Source organism: Callithrix jacchus, chromosome 15, assembly GCF_049354715.1.
Source record: "Callithrix jacchus isolate 240 chromosome 15, calJac240_pri, whole genome shotgun sequence".
Taxonomy (NCBI): Eukaryota; Metazoa; Chordata; class Mammalia; order Primates; family Cebidae; genus Callithrix; species Callithrix jacchus.
In genome coordinates, this window is record NC_133516.1 from 51009879 (window position 1) to 51027645 (window position 17767).

General features: G+C 38.8%; 1 protein-coding gene across 8 annotated transcripts in view; it reads right to left on the minus strand.

The window, feature by feature from the left end:
- FRMD4B (FERM domain containing 4B) overlaps positions 1 to 17767 on the minus strand; it is a 364340-nt gene that overhangs the window by 15524 nt on the left and 331049 nt on the right. For all 8 annotated transcript variants that reach the window (XM_035276090.3, XM_008982001.4, XM_035276089.3 and 5 more), the window contains 7 exons: positions 10385 to 10461; positions 8492 to 8630; positions 7818 to 7959; positions 6494 to 6627; positions 6285 to 6404; positions 4933 to 5158; positions 1281 to 1337 (listed from right to left, as the gene is read on the minus strand). In XM_035276090.3, the coding sequence (XP_035131981.3) occupies positions 1281 to 1337; positions 4933 to 5158; positions 6285 to 6404; positions 6494 to 6627; positions 7818 to 7959; positions 8492 to 8630; positions 10385 to 10461 (895 nt within the window). The remainder of the gene's footprint in view (positions 1 to 1280; positions 1338 to 4932; positions 5159 to 6284; positions 6405 to 6493; positions 6628 to 7817; positions 7960 to 8491; positions 8631 to 10384; positions 10462 to 17767) is intronic.

Genomic DNA, 17767 nt, shown 5'->3' on the forward strand with positions numbered 1-17767 from the left:
TAACTTTCAAGAAGTTATTTTTTATATTTTATACACCAGAAAACATGAAATTACTGAACACTCTTGTGGGACCTGAAACATCTTTTGCCAAATTCTACTCTGAGAGAGTAAATCACTCAAGGGGAATGGGTAATAGAGCAGCTTTTAAAAAGCTATATTAAATAAAACCCCCAGTGTGGAAAGAACCAAGGGGAAGTTAGCCTGGATCATTTTTGTTCACTGTTACTTTTCAAGTTTTTAGGCCTCAAGAAGAAAGAAAAAACAAAGCATAAAAAAAGATTTAAAAAAATGAAGGTAGTGAACAAAAAGATGATACAAATAAAAAGAAAAAAGAAGTTTTTAGACCGCCTAGGCCAAAGGCTTATCCTGTCATTTAAAGTAACGAAACTGACTTATGCACCATCATTAGAGGCTTGTTATGTTTCCCACTGATAATTACATTTTCAAAGAGGAATGGCAAGGATGACCAAAGAAGTCTGCAGTGGTGAAATTTGATGTACCACAAAACTTGGGAAAGTTAAAGCAGTGGGGGGTGGCTTCCTGAATTCTTCAAGTCATACCACAGAGAAGCCAACTCATCTGATTAAGTAAAAGAGATGACAAACAAATAGTCTACTAGTTGATAGGAAACTCATTCTACAATGAAATGTATTGAACAAATACAGGCCATTACAATCAATACAGTCTACCTCTATGAAACAACAAAATGACAGGTAGCCCAACGTCTAACTGTACCTTTCTTCCTAAGTGAAAGCAACTTTCATTTATCAAAAATGTGAAAGTTTATTTCATATTGTGAAACATACAATAATTTTATTTCATATTGTGATGAATTCAGTGATAATCAAAGTGTACACTCTAATATCCTGGTTTTGATATTGGACTCCAGATATTGAAGATGTCACCATTGGGAAAAGCTGGCTGAAGGACTCTCTATTAATTATGTAACGCTCCATGAGCCCATGATTACTTCAAAATAAAAAGTTAAGAAACACTTCAGAGAGCCTTAAAGTCCTTACTGAGAGACTTAGACAATCCTGTGAAAGTGTTCTGATTTCCTGAAGTCACATGATTTTGTATGGTCCTGTTTTTAATGTTGAGTTAACCTGAGTAGGTGTTAATCATGCATTTCCTTTCCCAACCATTTTGCATAAATGTAAGTTAGTTTATTCTACTTTTTGTCAAAAGAAAAACAAGTAGGCTTTACTTAACTAAGAAAATTATCTTAATTATTTCAGAATCTCTAACATTTTTAAACCAAAACAGGAAGAGCCACTTACGATCATCATAGGTGGTGGTATCAGACAAAGAGCTACTCTCTGAGGGGATGATGTCTTCTGTGAATAAAAATAACTGCTTTTAGTATAATTATGCATTTGTACAACTAGAGGGGCCTTAGAGGAACAATTTTCAATGGAGTAAATTTTTAAAATAATTAACTACTGTAGTAAGAATTGACTCATATACTAACAAAAATCAAAACATCTTACATATTGTACGAATATTGCATTAGATTATTTCTTAAAATGGAACAGACTTCAAGAGAGTGCTGGTTTTAAACTAGTTTTTGGTGTTTCTTCTATACTGGAAGAAAACTTTACCTACATATTTGGTACTTACAACCAACAAACTGGAAAGAAAAATCATGCCATTCTTAGTATAAATGCTAAATGTTATATAAAACACAAGTGAATCCTCATTTGAGAATCTGCTCTTAGTATAACTTGGTTTTTGACCTGTTCCTGAAAGAAAAGGCCTTCTCTCTCTCTTTTTTTTTTGGTTGTTTTTGAGACAGGGCCTCATTCTGTTGCCCAGGCTGGAGTGCAGTCATGCTATCATGGCTCACTGCAACCTCAACCTCCTGAGCTTAAACAATCCTCCCGTCTCAGCCTCCTGAGTACCTGAGACTACAGGTATGCACCACCACACCTGGCTAATTTTTTTGGATGTTTAGTAAAGATATGGGTATCACCACGTTGGCCAGGCTGGTCTTGAACTCCTGGGCTCAAGCATCTGCCTGCCTCAGCCTTCCAAAGTGCTGGGATTAAAGGTGTGAACCACTATAACCAGATGAGCTTTTCAACAGGTTTCTCAACAGTGGCACTACTGACATTTTGGACTGGATAATCCTTTGTCCTGGGGAGCTGTCCTGTGCATTATAGGATTTCGAGCCTCCCTGGATGAAAACCACTGTATTAGCTTTAAGTCTTGGTGAGACCTTGGGCAAATTACTTAATCTCTAAGCATCACCTGGCTGAACCCTACAATGGGGTAACAACAGTACTTGTCACGTAGTGCTGGGGTGAGGTGTTAGAATAACAGATGTAAAGCCCCTAGCCCAGCTCCCAGCATTACATGACAAGTGCTCAGTAAATATTAGCTAGACTTACTGCTTTTGTTACCTAGACACTGCACTCTGGTTGGCAATGACCATAACACTCTGACTACTGCTGGTGCCCCTCAAATGTTAAATAACATGGCCTGGCAAAATGGCTCGCACCTGTAATATCAGCACTTTGAGAGGCCGAGGTTGGTTGATCACTTGAGGTCAGGAGTTTGAGATCAGCCTGGCCAACACAGTGAAATCCCATTTCTACTAAAAATACAAAAATTAGCTAAGTGTGGTGGTGCATGCCTGTAATCCCAGCTATTTGGGAGGCTGAAGCAGGAGAATTGCTTAATCCTGGGAGGCGGAGGTTGCAGTGAGCTGAGATCACACCACTGTACTTGAGCCTGGGTGACTCTGTCTCAAATGGAAAAAAAAAAAAATTATTCAGTAAAGAGAAATAACTCAGATGTGTTGATCTGCATTGGCATATCTTTCCATATTTGGTTGAATGTTTCGGCACAAGGTTCTAGGTAAATATAATCCTTCAATATAAACTTCAAAACTATTATGAAGGGAAGCTCTCCATCCAATCTCTAATGTTAATCTGTATCAGAAACAAGTGAACTATCTATATGACACATAGTGGCACTGGAAGGCAAGGTGACAGTATACTCAGTATACTTTCACCGTAAAGGAGAACATTTAAGTTTTGCAGTTTGAGGAGGAATGGGCCATAACAAATGGCCATGAAGTTAAGCACAATGCTAATCACCCATATCTGTAGGTCTAGAAATTAACCACCCCCAAGGCCAACTGGATTTCACATTCAGTCAAAGCTACTCTACATTCTTCAGCTGTAGTGAACTAACACTTGTGTATTGGTGTCTGTATATTCCCTTTCCAAAAGCCATGTCTCTGCTTTGTAAATTACATGCTCTATACCCAGGTATAATCTAAACCCAGTTACTGTATTTCATCAAATCTAAGATATATATTTTAAGTACCAGTTTAAAAAAAAAGTGCTGCCAAGTATGATTATAACACACCATCTAGTGTGTTAAGAACTATCACAAGGCTGGGTGTGGTGGCTCACACCTGCGATCCCAGCACTTTGGGAGGCTGAGACAGGAGGATTGCTTGATCTCCGGAGTCTGAGACTAGCCTGGACAACATGGTGAAACTCCACTCCTACAAAACATTAGCCGGGCATGGTGGTGCACACTATAGTCCCAGCTATCAGGAGGATCACCTGAACCCAGGAAGTTGAGGCTGCAGTGAGCTTTGATGGTGCCACTGCACTCCAGCCTGGCGGACAGAGATCCTGTCTCAAAAAAAAAAAAGAACTATCCCAATTTCATATATGTTAAAATGTAAAGGAAAAAAAAATGTCTTGGAATCAAAGAAATACAATCATATTTCAATCACCACAGCTGAAAACCATGCCAATAACCACATAAAGCCAATTGGACTTTAAACCTACCTGTGAATTCTTAGTTTACTTTTATTCTGAGAATTAAAGTCATAAATACATAATGTTGAGAACTTGGGGAATACAGAAGAGTATTATTAAGATGAAAATTAAGTTACTTGAAATTTCCTAACTATTAGTATTTTGAAATATTTCTTGTCTAGTCTTCATGTGCGCTCATTTCTACAAAATTGGGATCATGTTGTGGTAACAATTTTATATCTGGCTTTTCTGCATTTCATGTTATATCATGACCATTTGCCCATATATTTATTTTTACATTTTGTTTACTTTTTCTTTTTTTTTTGAGACAGGGTCATGCCCTGTCACCCAGGCTGGATTGCAGTGGTGCAATCATAGCTCCCTGCAGCCTCAACTGCCCAGGCTCGAGTGATCCTCTGATTTCAGCCTCCCCTGTGGCTGGGACTACAGGTGTGCACCACCATGCCTGGCTACTTTTAAAAATATTTTTTGAAGAGACAGGGTTTCACCATGCTTCCCAGGGTGGTCTCAAACTCCTTAGCTCAGTGTGATCCACCCACCTCGGCCTCCCAAATTGCTGGGATTACAGGTGTAGGCCGCCATGCCCGTGCTGTCCATATCTTTAAATAGTCTTCATAAATCACAGAGTTTTTAAATCAAGTTTACATACTTATAAGACTGAAATTCCAAACAATTTTTATCCTAAGAAACCCCAGTTTTGTCAGGCACAGTGGCTCACACCTGTAATCCCAGCACTTTGGGAAGCTGAGGAGGGTGGATCACCTGAGGTTAGGAGTTTGAGACCAACCTGACCAACATGGTGAAAACTTGTCTCTACTAAAAATACAAAATTAGCTGAGTGTGGTGGCGCATGCCTGCAATCCCACCTACTTGGGAGGCTGAAGCAGGAGAATAGCTCGAACCCGGGAGATGGAGGTTGCAGTGAGCTGAGATTGCACCTCTGCACTACAGCCTAAGCAAGAAGATCCAAACTCCAACTCCAAAAAAAAAAAAGGAAAGAAAACTTAGTTTTGATCATCTGGTTTTTCTTTTATTTCTCACCAAATTAACTGGTAACTGGTTTGGAAATGCTACATACCATTAAGTATTGAGTAGGGACTCAAAAAAAAAAAAAACCTTACTTGTTACTAACCTGGTAACACTGTTGCTTTCTGGCTGGGTTTCTTGCCACACCTAATTCTATATTCATTTATTGCATTTTCAATCTCCTGAAGCTTTTTCATTGCATCTGTGTAATCTTGCTTTCGCTTTTTCTTCACGGTTTTACAAAGGTCTGGCTCACTGGCAAGTTTCTTTGCAGCTTCCACCAGCTTTTGTTGTATTAGGAAATTACTCTCCAGCTCTTGCAAAGTAGGATCCTGCATTTATACAATGATAGCTTAATTTTTATAGACACTTACGACCAACTCTCACATGCATTGTGTAATAAAACTTCTTGTGGACTTTTTGAATCAGATGTTCTTTGAGAATACTATCTTCCCAAGTTTTACCACATAGACATCTCATTAGTCCAAACCTCTTCTCTTTTCAAGGACCCTTCCTTGCGTCTTTCATTCCTTTAGTTGGTTGGGTCAAGATCACAGTTTTCACAGATATATTCTTAACTCAAAGCTCATGGATGCAGAAGGTTATATTCATATGCATAGCTTTAGAGGCAGATAAATTTGGGTTTGACCTTCTTTCTGGTGGTTTCTGGATACATTGCCTAGAACCCTGTGCCCAGAACTGACACACAGCTTCATCTTTTAATGGTTCAGTTTTTTTTCATTTGTAAAATGAAGATAACACCTACATTATGAAAGAAGGTTGAAGATTAAATGAGATAATATATGTGGATTGCTTAGCTCAGAGATAGGTACGTAGTGAGCACTCAATAAATAGCAAAGATTTTCAAAGATGGGAACAGCTATAATTTTCTAAAGCTAAGATGGTCAAATTTCTACAAGAAACATAGATACAGTCATATTGACTGATGACATGCAAATGAGAAAGTATTATACACTCTATGTTGGCTAACAAATGTTTGATCTTGATTGTAGCTCAGTGCTGTGCATGTATTAGCTCATTTAATACTCACTGGATCCCTTGGAGGGAAGTCCAATTATTACCCACATTTTACAGATGAGGAAAACTGAGGCCTGAGAAATGAGACTTAAGAGAGGCTAAACTATTTGCTATTATTTAGTTTTAAGTACATGAACATAATGCTGCAGTTCTTAATTCTTAAAATGCTGCCCCTCAATTGAGAAACATTTGGAGTTTAATTAAATGCTGTCTTTGATTTGGGGAGTAAAGTAGCAAAAAGTAACTCAATTTTGACTGGAGTGGGGATGAAAGAAAGAATTCAATTTGGTCTACAGGGTCCATCTCTATTGGTGAGATAACATACAGCAGAGACTCAAAAACCAAAGGAAGAAGCACACTATACTCAGACGGCTTTCCTGTCTCATGATTAATTGAAAGTCTCAGAGACGTCGTTCATACCTCTTCACTCGGCAGCAAGTTGTCATCTAATTTGAACGCAGTACCTACACGTCTTCTGACCTGAGGAGGCTTCTCGCCTATGTTCAGGGGATACTCCTTTGGCATTTTGCCTGTAAGCTCCTGTAAAACAGGACAGAATTAAGAGCATATAATTGACACTGGTCAAAGTTGTCAAACGCAATTTCATAAGCAGAAAAAAGCAGACTCACAGCCTCCCGCAGACAGATCTTCTTAAGCTCTTCAACTTTTTTCAGAAGTTTTTCTTGTAACAGTTTCTCCTTCTTTTTTAGTTCAAGGATTTTCTCTCTCTTTTGCTCCTCACTAACTTCTGAGTCTTGAGAACCTAGGGAATGGGGGAGGGGCAGGGAAGGTTTATACAAGGCATGTTTCCTTCCTTTCCAAAGGACAAAGGGTTTTTCAGCTAAAGTTGCTTATTAAATGGTAGTTTATTTCTTTTCTCCTTGTTTCTCAACATAATAAAAGGAAACTGGAAAACATTTTCTCATTCTTCTGGGCATCAAACAGAACCTGGTAATAAAATGTGGCTTTTTGGATTCTGGCTCAGTCATTTTGAGGATAATGATAAAATGCTTAATGTCCCAGACACACCCAAGGAAAATTTTCATTTTTCTGAGCAGAAGAGAAGGTAAGACGGTTCTTGAATAGTTGTTTCAAGTGTTCTTTTTAGAAAGTAAGGAAGCAAGGAAGGCCGGGCATGGTGGCTCATGCCTCTAATCCCAGCACTTGGGAGGCCAAGGCGGGCGGATCATGAGGTCAGGAGTTCGAGACCAGCCTGGCCACATAGTGAAACTGCGTTTCTACTAAAAATACAAAAATTATCAGATTGTAGTGGCATGTGCCAGTAGTCCCAACTACTCAGGAGGCTGAGGCAAGAGAATCACTTGTACCCAGGAGGCAGAGGTTGCAGTGAGCTGAGATCACGCCATTGCACTCTAGCCTGGGTGACAGAGTGAGACTCTATCTCAGACAAAAAAAGAAAGAAGGAAAGAAAGAAAGTAAGCAGGCAAGGAAAAGAATAATCTGTGTGAAGGAAGATTCAGATTCACAAGCTGACAGTGAGATTTAGATGGGATGAATTATTTTAGTAAAGTTACATATACTTAATGATAAGAGATTCCAGAATTTTTACAGAGGAAGGGCTTAGGGTAAGCTATCACATTTGAATGGGTATGCTTGTAATCATGTTTGTACAATATTTTATATTGCATGGAGAATTAGACAATTATCTGTATCAAAAACTAAATGCTGGGAAAAGCAGCTACTGCGGAAAATGGTCTTTGAAGTCACATGTCTGTACTCACCATCCTTGCATCTCATATTACATTTGACTTTCTATATATTCTTTAAAAAACTAGCCTTAAATTTTTATTCAAAGTTGTTGCATACATATTTATGGACATACTTATTTATTCCCAAAAGAATAGATTAAAAGATGAATTTAGAAGTGGTTTATGACCAAAGAAACAAATAAAATAAAGATGGCTTGCACGTTCTCTAATCCCAGCATGTTACCTGAGGAGATTAAACTGCCATTGCTTGCCATGATGAACTGACTTTTCGCCTCCAGTGTCACCAGCTTGGAGGCTCTCTGTGTTCCTGTCTCAGTCAAATCCATTGCAATCTCATCTAAACTCCTGGCTGAAGGAATTTTTGCCTAAGAGGTATACAACAATGAAACAGAATTAACTCAAACATACTTCAAATTCATAAAACAGTTAACATACAATAAAAATATCAACACAGGATAATTTAAAATTTTTGCATATTCAAGTGGGATCTTCAGACAATACACACACACACACACACACACACACACACACACACACAGCCTAAGTGTTGTACTTAAAATGTTTTAATAACTATGCATGATTTATCTGATGGTGTGGTCCAGTTACTGACTTTAAAATGTCATCAGCAACATCACCACCAGCAATGTCACCAGTATACGAACCTACCAGTACGTCACACATGCATGTCAAAAAGTTGACCAGTCTTACAACTTTTAAAGCAGCTTATATAATGCCTATCGTTTAAACATATAAAAAATGGAAACAGTTGGAAGTTGAAAACAACAAAATCTCAGAGAGCAAAAATGCTTGTGCTTGCATCTTTTCTAAGAAGGCTTATCTTCTGAACAGAATGCAAAAAAAGAATCTGTCCCTACAGAAATGCTGCCAGTTACTTACTTTGCTTTGCTTCCGGTCCAAGTAAAACTGATGCTGACTAATTGCCATTACCCAAATGGACTTGATGAGAGAAGAGTTAGCATACCATGTTTGCACAAAGAGGCCACTTTGCCCAAAGGTTCTTCTTGACACTGAAATCCTGAAAGATTTAAGAAAGCACTCAAATACTTCCCCTCCAGGCCAGCATGATGTAAAATATACCCTGTGAGCAGCATTGTAACAAAGTATCTTCCTCTTACTTGTCTTTCTGTTATAAAAATGCTTATGCAAATGAGGACCAAGTTTCTGATTTTCTCCTTTTACATCAAAACAGCTCAGAACTAAGTAATCGCTTTCTGGATAAACAGCATGTTTAAAAACACATACATGTGAATTCAAAAGCTGATAAGAATCAATCAAATTAGAGATTGTACAAAAACATTTAGTTAGAAACTCTAAGGATGTGCAGCCATCACAAGAGATTAGAAATAAATGGGATAAGATTTTAAAGATACAGCAACTAAGTGTGGGATGAGCACCTAATTCAAGGTAAAAGAGCATCTCAGATCTAGGTAGATTTGGCTGGCTATGACATTATCAGAGAATGCACTTAATGATAATGCCTGAAACTATGCAAGTCCAAAACTCTCCAGAGTGCTTGCTGCTTGTACATCAGATGGAAAGAGGAAAGGGGAGGGGGGAGGAGAAAGGAGGAAGGAGAGGAGGAGGGAGGAAGGAAGGAGGGAGGGGAGTAAAAGAGAGAACGTGTAAGAAGCAGACAGACTGTGTGTGTGACACGGTACTAATGTTCTTTGTAAGAATTTGGCTTATCTCTTCGGGTCACCTTTTGATCACAGGTATTTCCTCCCATCACTCTGGCCTTCAAACATCTATAACCATCTTGGGATTGAAAAGTACCCACTAAGGACTGATTAAGAATTTCTTTTAAGGCCTGACATGCTGGCTCAGCACTTTGGGAGACGAACATATGGATCACCTGAAGTCAGGAGTTCGAGACGAGCCTGGCCAACATGGTAAAACACTGTATGTACTAAAAACACAACAATTAGCTTGGCGTGGTGGTGCATGCCTATAGTCCCAGCTACTTGGGAGGCTGAGGCATTAGCATCACTTGAACCTGGGAGGTAGGAGGTAGAGGTTGCAGTGAGCCAAGATGTGCCACTGCACTGTAGCCTGGGTGACAGATTGAGACTCTGTCTTGGGGCAAAAACAAAAAAAGAATTTCTCTTAAGATATATAAGAATCCACATCCTGGCCGGGCGTAGTGGCTCATGCCTGTAATCCAAGCACTTTGGAGGCCAAGGTGGGCAGATCACTTGAGGTCGGGAGTTCAAGACCAGCCTTACCAACACGATGAAACCCCGTCTTAAAAAAAAAAAAAAAAAACAAAAAAAAACAATCCACATCCTGACTTCAATTCATGTTGATAACTTGTTTTTTTTTTTTTTTAAATTAATGACCAGGAAGACCAACATTTTAAACAAGAAAAAGATCTGAATAGACATTTCTCTACTAACAATATATGAATAGGTAAGAAGCACATGAAAAGATGCTCAGCCATCATTAGCCATGAGGGAAATGCAAATCAGAACCACAAGAAGGTACCACTTCAACCCACTAGGATGGCATACACACACAAAACTAAAAATAACAAGTATCAGGACATATACTGCTGGTTGGGATGTAAAATGGTACAGTACTTTGAAAAGCAGCCTTGCAGTTCCTCAAAGGGTTAAAAATAGTTACCAACTGACCCAGCAATTCCACTCCTAGGTATATGTCCAAGAGTCATGAAAACATATGCTTATACAAAAACTTGTACACAAATGTTGATAGCAGCAGCATTATTTGTATAGTAACTGGGTCATACAGAGAAAAGTCCTTGATCCTCACCTTCGTGGATCATGAACTTCAACAGCAAATTTTTTCTCACGGAAATATAAGTTCTCCAGCTGTTTCCATTGGAATAACTAAAGAAAACAGAAAACCCAGTGTTATTTATCCTTATTTTTACTAAGTCTATAAATCAGCTTAATAATCAAAATACTATAAGCTCCAAGAAGGTACACGGATAATGATGAAGCATGAATATGTGATTCAGCCTTTTTACAAATCAACTATGACCTGAAACCATTTTATTCCTTCTTCTGACAGCAATCTTTAACTATTAAGAGTCACCTCTCCAATACATCTTCCTTGAACAGTAAAACCAACCATCTGTGGAAGAACATGTACACTGTTTTTCCTCTGACTCAACTGTATAATAAGGAAATCTGCACAGATTCCAGTAAGCACCAGCCTTCTCAAAGATCTTGGTTTCATAGTTCAATGGAAAGATATTCAAAGGGATGTTTCAATAACATCTAAGATTGAATTTCAAAAGAATGCAAAGTGAAAGTAAAACGGAACCCTCATGCAGGGGTGATTCTCCAAGATACCAGTTTCCTACCTATGAAGAGAGTTCCCCTAAATGCCACAGAAACCTAGCAACAGTAACTGGGGGCAGAGAGCTGGTAGGAGGGAACACCAGAGCCTCTTCTTGGTTTCTGAGCTAGAACCACCAGTTTTTGAACATAGCTCCCAATCTCTGTACACTCTGATATACACACTACTGATACGCTATTGCTGCACCCAGTGCTGTCAGTCGACTGGGAGAAACAAACTTTCCTAGCAATGTGGATTTGAAAACCGAATAATTTGAGAGAAAGCAGCTCATTCACAGAATCAAGGATGCCTTGCTATGTTTACTGGGCTGCTTCCTAAGCTCTTTACAAGATAGGCTATCCTGAGCCTTAGTTTGTCCTGTCAACTTGGACTTCAGGGTTGAATTCCTCTTCTCTGTCCCCAGTCTGGATTAGGGAAATACGAATACAGAGATTTAATTCCATTATTAGACTTCGGCTGGATTTTAAAATTATGTGCGAATAATTTTAAAAGATTATTTTTAATAGTCTAAATAATAAGCACTTCTCTGCATTGCACTATCAGCAAAACCATTTCCTGACATGCGGGAACCCAGACTTTTCACAAACATGTAAACCTTATCACGTAAAGGAACAAAATGAGCTGAAGGTTTCTATGCATATGCAGGCATGGGAAAAAAGTGTTTAGACTGGACTCCCCGATTCCATACAGAGTGAAATAAACCAGCATACCCTAACAACACGGCCCTCCGTGGTCCACACACATCGCTGTCTGTAACTACAACATTCACTCAGGTTCAAAGAGGAATTAATAAAAGTATAAAGCTACATACCAATTTCTTAAAATCTCCATAAACTTGAGCCTTTCATTTCTTTAAATCCAGAGGTTCCAAAAATGGGACAGAAATGTGAGGGAAAACCTTAGGGTTCTTCTGACCTCCCCACTTCCAGACGGCAGCTCCGGTGAGTTCTGAACTGAGTTTCATAAGACACTTAGGTGTAGCTCAATTTCACAAACTGAGCCTCCCACGGCTGACACACTACTGACATCAGCAACTCTACTGAGTGACACCTCCCTAATTCTATTTCTTCCTCCCATAATAGAGAGGGGGACAAAGTTCTCAGGGCAGATTTTCCCAGAAAAGAGACCTTTCTAAAATGGGGGGCAGTTGGGATTTCCCTGATACTTCCTGGGAAGTAAGTTGCTTTGAATCCAAGGACAAATTTCACCGGAGGCTGTTTGAGGAAGACATTTCTGCCCTAGTTTACTCACCCTGGACATGAACAGGTTCTACAGGAAGAGTTACAATGCAGCTCAGCTGTGTTTTCCTTTGCGTCCATTCCCACACACATAAAAACCGGTGCTGGACGTGAAACATGATCTCTGAAAACCACCACCTCTCCCTCTTATCACTTACAAATGTGAAACCCTAGCGCTTTGGACTCCATTCAGCCTGCCCCTGCATTGAGAGCAAATATGCTCCCTGCAAGCAAAAACTCTACTGAAAAGGTGAAGGATTTCAGCTTGCTTAGAGAATTTGAAATAATTAGATAGTAACTGGGTTTACACAAGGTTATGGGAACAAGACTGGGTTTTAAGTATGAAAGGCAGAGAGCAATTCATTTCCCCACCCGTAATCTTAAAACTTGGTGTAAAATATAATTTCATATATGTGCATATAATAGTATAAATGTGAATTGTAATGATACAAAATTCCGTGGTTGCTTCTGGGGGCAGATGGCATGAAGGGTAAGCTATAAAGAAACTTCAATATCATTAGCAATGTTTTCTCTTATTAATAAAAATAAGATGATGTAAATACGACAAAATATTAGTAATATCTATTTAAGTGGTTTTACAGGTATTATCATATTTTTGGCACTCTTGTGTATTTCTCAAAATTAAAATCATAAAAGTTTATGTAAAATGAATATAGGTTGGTCTGTTTTATACAAGAGTGAGATTTTCACCATCCAACCAGTTGGGAGGTCCGTGTTTTAAACATTAAATATTATTGCCATTGTGATTCTTTTTAATGTTTGAAGTTGCTAGGAAAATATTTCTAATTGTAGTGGCACTTGATCTAGCTGACAGCTGGATAAAAGCTGGTTTTTCTTTTGAAATTGCTGAAATCAGTAACACTTTCTTGTGCTTGCATGAAAAAGAAAAAAAAAGAAGAAAGAGAAATTGTTGAAATCATTCTCCTATTGTGTTTTTTATTTCTGGATTCTCCATATCTGAGGGCCAGGATGCAGCTATAAAAATGGCAATGGAGCTGAGGTGAATTCATTTGCTGAAAGATTGCTCATACACCCTGCCTCAGACAGCACCTGGCACAGAGCAGGCAATTGATCTATGTTCATTTCCCTCCCTTTCTCCAGTGTTTATCTTAGAAGATAAATAAATAATTTTGACCTCTCTGGTCAAAATAATGAGGGGGCCGGGAGCAGTGGTTCGGCTGGGCACAGTGGCTCATGCCTATAATCCCAGCATGTTGGGAGGCTGAGGCGGATGGATCACTTGAGGTCAAGAGTTCCGGACCAGCCTGGCCAACATGGTGAAATCCATCTCTACTAAAAATACAAAAATTAGCTGGGCATGGTGTGAGAGCCTGTAATCGCAGCTACTTGGGAGGCTGAGGCAGGAGAATCACTTGAACCTGGTAGGCGGAGGTTGCAGTGAGCTGAGATCGCACCACTACACTCCATCCTGGACAACAAGAGCAAAAATCCATCCCAAAAAAGAAAAAAAAAAAGTCATGAAGGGATTTCAGACCAATGGAAGGAGAAGGGGATATTGGTCAAAGAAATATCCACAGGCCAACCTGACTTGTTGGGACTTCTGCATGAAAGAAATAGCCTATCCCCCATATAATAAGGGATACCCAAAACGGCCTGGAAGATAAAGAAGGGTTGCAAAGAAAACATTCTGTATTTGAGGAAAGAGATCAAAGTTTAAAAGAAGGTACAAGGAAGTTAAATATGTTTCCCATTTTCTATTATTTGGACAATATTAGTGTCCACAGAGGGTAGGACTATTACAGGATATAGTATCTTACAGGGTAGAACTATTACATATGTGTGTGTGTGTGTGTGTGTATATATATATAAAATATATGCATGTGTGTGTACATGTACACTTGTAATTTTCATATTAAAACAAAAATATACTTTGCCCAGGTCAAAATTTTCACTCTTGGAGATTAACAAAAAACAAAAAAAGAGGAGCTTTATTTGTCTTGCAATACAGTTGAGAGTGTGAACTGGAATGTTTTCTAAAATGATAATTATATAAGCATAATAATAATCCTTGGTGAGTATTTATTATTGTCTATGCGGCACTACTAGAAGCTACAAGTTTGAAAACTATGTTGTTTTTAGATAAAATCTATGCTGCTACTGATGAAAGGGAAATAGTTGTAAGGTGAAAATAAAACTATAAATTAGGTCTCTGGAGATTTCTTTCTAGTCTACACTCATCTTGAATGATTAGTTGTGCCTTTGGTATCAAAAGAAGGAAGTAGAGAGTGACTGAAGAATAATACCTGGGATTACTTTGCGATTGCAAAAGTAAATAGACAGAGGGATAAAATATTAAAAGAGGAGCAACATAAATAACATTAACAGAGATAATCAAGAAATTACAACAGGAGGAGAATATATCTTAAGGTTACAAATCTTGTCTTCAAAGAAATAAAGTATCAAAGAAAAACAAAACAAAAAAATAAATAAGTGTCAAAAACTTAAAACTGACCCAGAAAATCATGGTGGAATCAAATAGCATTTTGAAAGTGAACCGTATACTATTATAATCACAAGAAATTCCATTAATCCTAAGATTAAGTAAAAAAAAAGTGTTGATGGTTTTAGAATAATTTGCTGCACATGATTACACTTTGTTTAATGAAATGAATGTGTTGAATATTTAAGCCACTTAGTTGAAATCTATAATCAATATTTAGATTCTACCCACTTTTACAGACTTAAAGAACCAGAAGAAATCACCTCTGCCCTGTCCCACCCCATATTACAATGGTTCCTAAATATCTGAGGGTACTGTCAAACTTTAGCAAAAAAATACTATAAGGAAAAGCAGAGGGACCTTTAGGAGACAGGGCACTTGTACTTCAGATATGTATTTCAGTAGCTTTGGGAGTCATTTATTCATTCCTTTTCAATCAACAGATATTTCTTGAGTGCCTTATATGTTCAAGGTCTTGTTCTTGTCAGCAAATAATGGACAGAGCCCCTCCATTGTGGTACTCACAAGAACCAAGTCAGATTGCCTTGGTTAGCATTCTGGTACTGTCACCTACAGCTGTGTAATATTCGACACGGTTCTTAACTTTCCTGAGTCTCAGTGTCTGCATCTGTAAAATGGGACTATCAACACTTACCTCAGAGTTGTCGGAAGTGGTCAGGGAAACTATGTCTGTCAAGCACTTAGCCCAGTGCCTGGCTTAGAATCAAAATTCAGTAAGTGATAAAGTCAGCTATATTTTTAATAAAGAACTCTCAGTTCACCTCTCCAATTTTATCACATGGAGGGCAGTCACTTAATAGGAGAAATGAAAGCAAAAACTGCTGTCTGGATTCACATCTTTCCATTATTGAGAAACAGCTGAGTTATTCTGTTAATGTTATCTGTGTCACTCAGACTTCTAATTCTGTGAGTTTTGGGCTTTATAAAAACTGGCTGCTATATTTCTGTTTATTTCATTGGGGGTTTCCCGATACACCCTCTAGGTAGGAAATTTGTTCATCGTTTCTGTATCATGGAGGACATGAGGAGGGAGGGGCGGGTCACGGCACGCCCCACAGGCAGACAAAGCTCCCTCCTGGCCAAGGAACCCAGGAAAGAAGGAATGTGCCCCAGCATGTACAAAAATGCTGAGGAGTGTGCACCTGCCACGTGCTAAGAGGACCTCCCCGGGGGCATGAAAGACCCAGGGAAAGCCTTGAACAAAAAGAATCAAACTGTCTTTTAAAATCTCGATGAATTGAAAGTAGATACCACCTAAAGGTTTCACACTAGGACAGGAAAGACATCAGGAGAGGCTTGGCTTTTTAATGGCAACTTATAGTACCTACAGGTTAATCATTTAACTGCAAATTCACCTGGAAATGACTAAATCGGAGACAGTCGCCACAGCAGTATATGACTATACATCAATGACTCACATGGTGGGGGATCCCCGACTATTATTACCTGAATTGAAACAAAATCACTATATTATTGATTTATTTATTTTTCATTTTGAAAGATTACAAGTGATGCATATACCATTAGTACCTCCTGGAATTTTGCAGAATTATGTGTTTCTATAAAGCCCAACTGATCTACCTTTCCATCAAATGTTTATGTGACTGAGACAAAGTCTCTGACCTCATGGAGGGTACAGGCTATCAAAGTGACAGTCATACAGCAAATACGTCCAGTTAACACCAACAGTGCCAGCTGGCATAAACTAACTGCTCAGCTGTGGCACTAAGATGTTGCATCCATTATCTTATTGAGTCTTCCCAACCACCACATTGTGCAGTACTATTTTAGCCTCACTGTGCGGAAGAGAAAAGTGAGGCTCAGAAAGGTTTAAGAAAATTGACCAAGGTCACACAGCTAAATAGGGGCAGATACCGACACGTGAGTATAGCTAGACTCCAAGATTCCCAGTGTATAACCACAGCATGCCATTCTGCCTTTCTTGCCTGGGAAGAGTGCTATGTAGCATTTACATTTTTAATTAAAAAAACAAAACAAAACAAAACCGAAGAAGAAAATGAGGACAAAAGGAGTAATTCTTATTTCTTCCTCAAATAAAGAAGAAAGCATTATGGCAGCCATTTGTGGGACAGAACTGAGTCCCTTTAATCTTTTTTCATTTTTTGATACAGGGTCTTGCTCTGTCACTTACGCTAGAGTACAGTGGCATGATCATGGCTCACTGCAGCAACCTAAACCTCTTGGGCTCAAGTGATCTTCTGACCTTGACCTTCTGAGTAGCTAAGACAACAGGTATATGCTACCACACCTGGCTAATTTTTAAATTTCTTGTAGAGATGGGGTCTCCCTATATTACCCAGGCTGGTCTCGAACTCCTGGGCTCAAGGAATCCTCCACCCTTGGCATCCTAAAGTGCTGGGATTATAGGCATGAACTACCATGCCCAGCCTGAGTCCCTTTAATTTTTCTTAGTGATTCTCAGCCTGTGGTGATTTCTGCATGCCTCCCTCTCCTCCCAACCATCAACCTCAGGATATTTGAAGACATTTTTGGTTATCACACTGGAGAAGAGGGTACTACCAGCATCTAGAGAGTAGATACTGCAAACATCTTACAGTGCACAGAACATGATGCCCCCCACAGCAGAGAACCATATGGCCCCAATGTCTACGGTGCTGATACTGGGAAACCCTGCCTTAGAGGATAACATCTGGTGATATAACTAGGCTTTGGTAGGTGAAATGTGCTGATAAAGGATATAACAACTTCTACTCTTAAACAATGAATTCTGGAGTTGTATTTCTTTCAACTGTGGCTGCTCACATTGATTTACACATGCAAATGCTACCCACTAGAGGGACTTACAACAATTGATCAGACTAGAAGGGTTAGCTGTGCTAAACTAAAATCTCATAAAAGTACCCAAATGGTATACACTCCAGGAGTGAATGTATTTTTTTCAGAGATGATTGCATAACCTTACAAATAAAACACCATATCTTAAATGCAAGGAGTAAAACTCTTGAGTATTTTCCAAAAAGTTTAGATGAAGAAGTTCTGGGTATTGGGAAATGCATAATATAAAAACCACACCACCTAAAAGGATGTCATCTCACCCAAGTTTCCTCT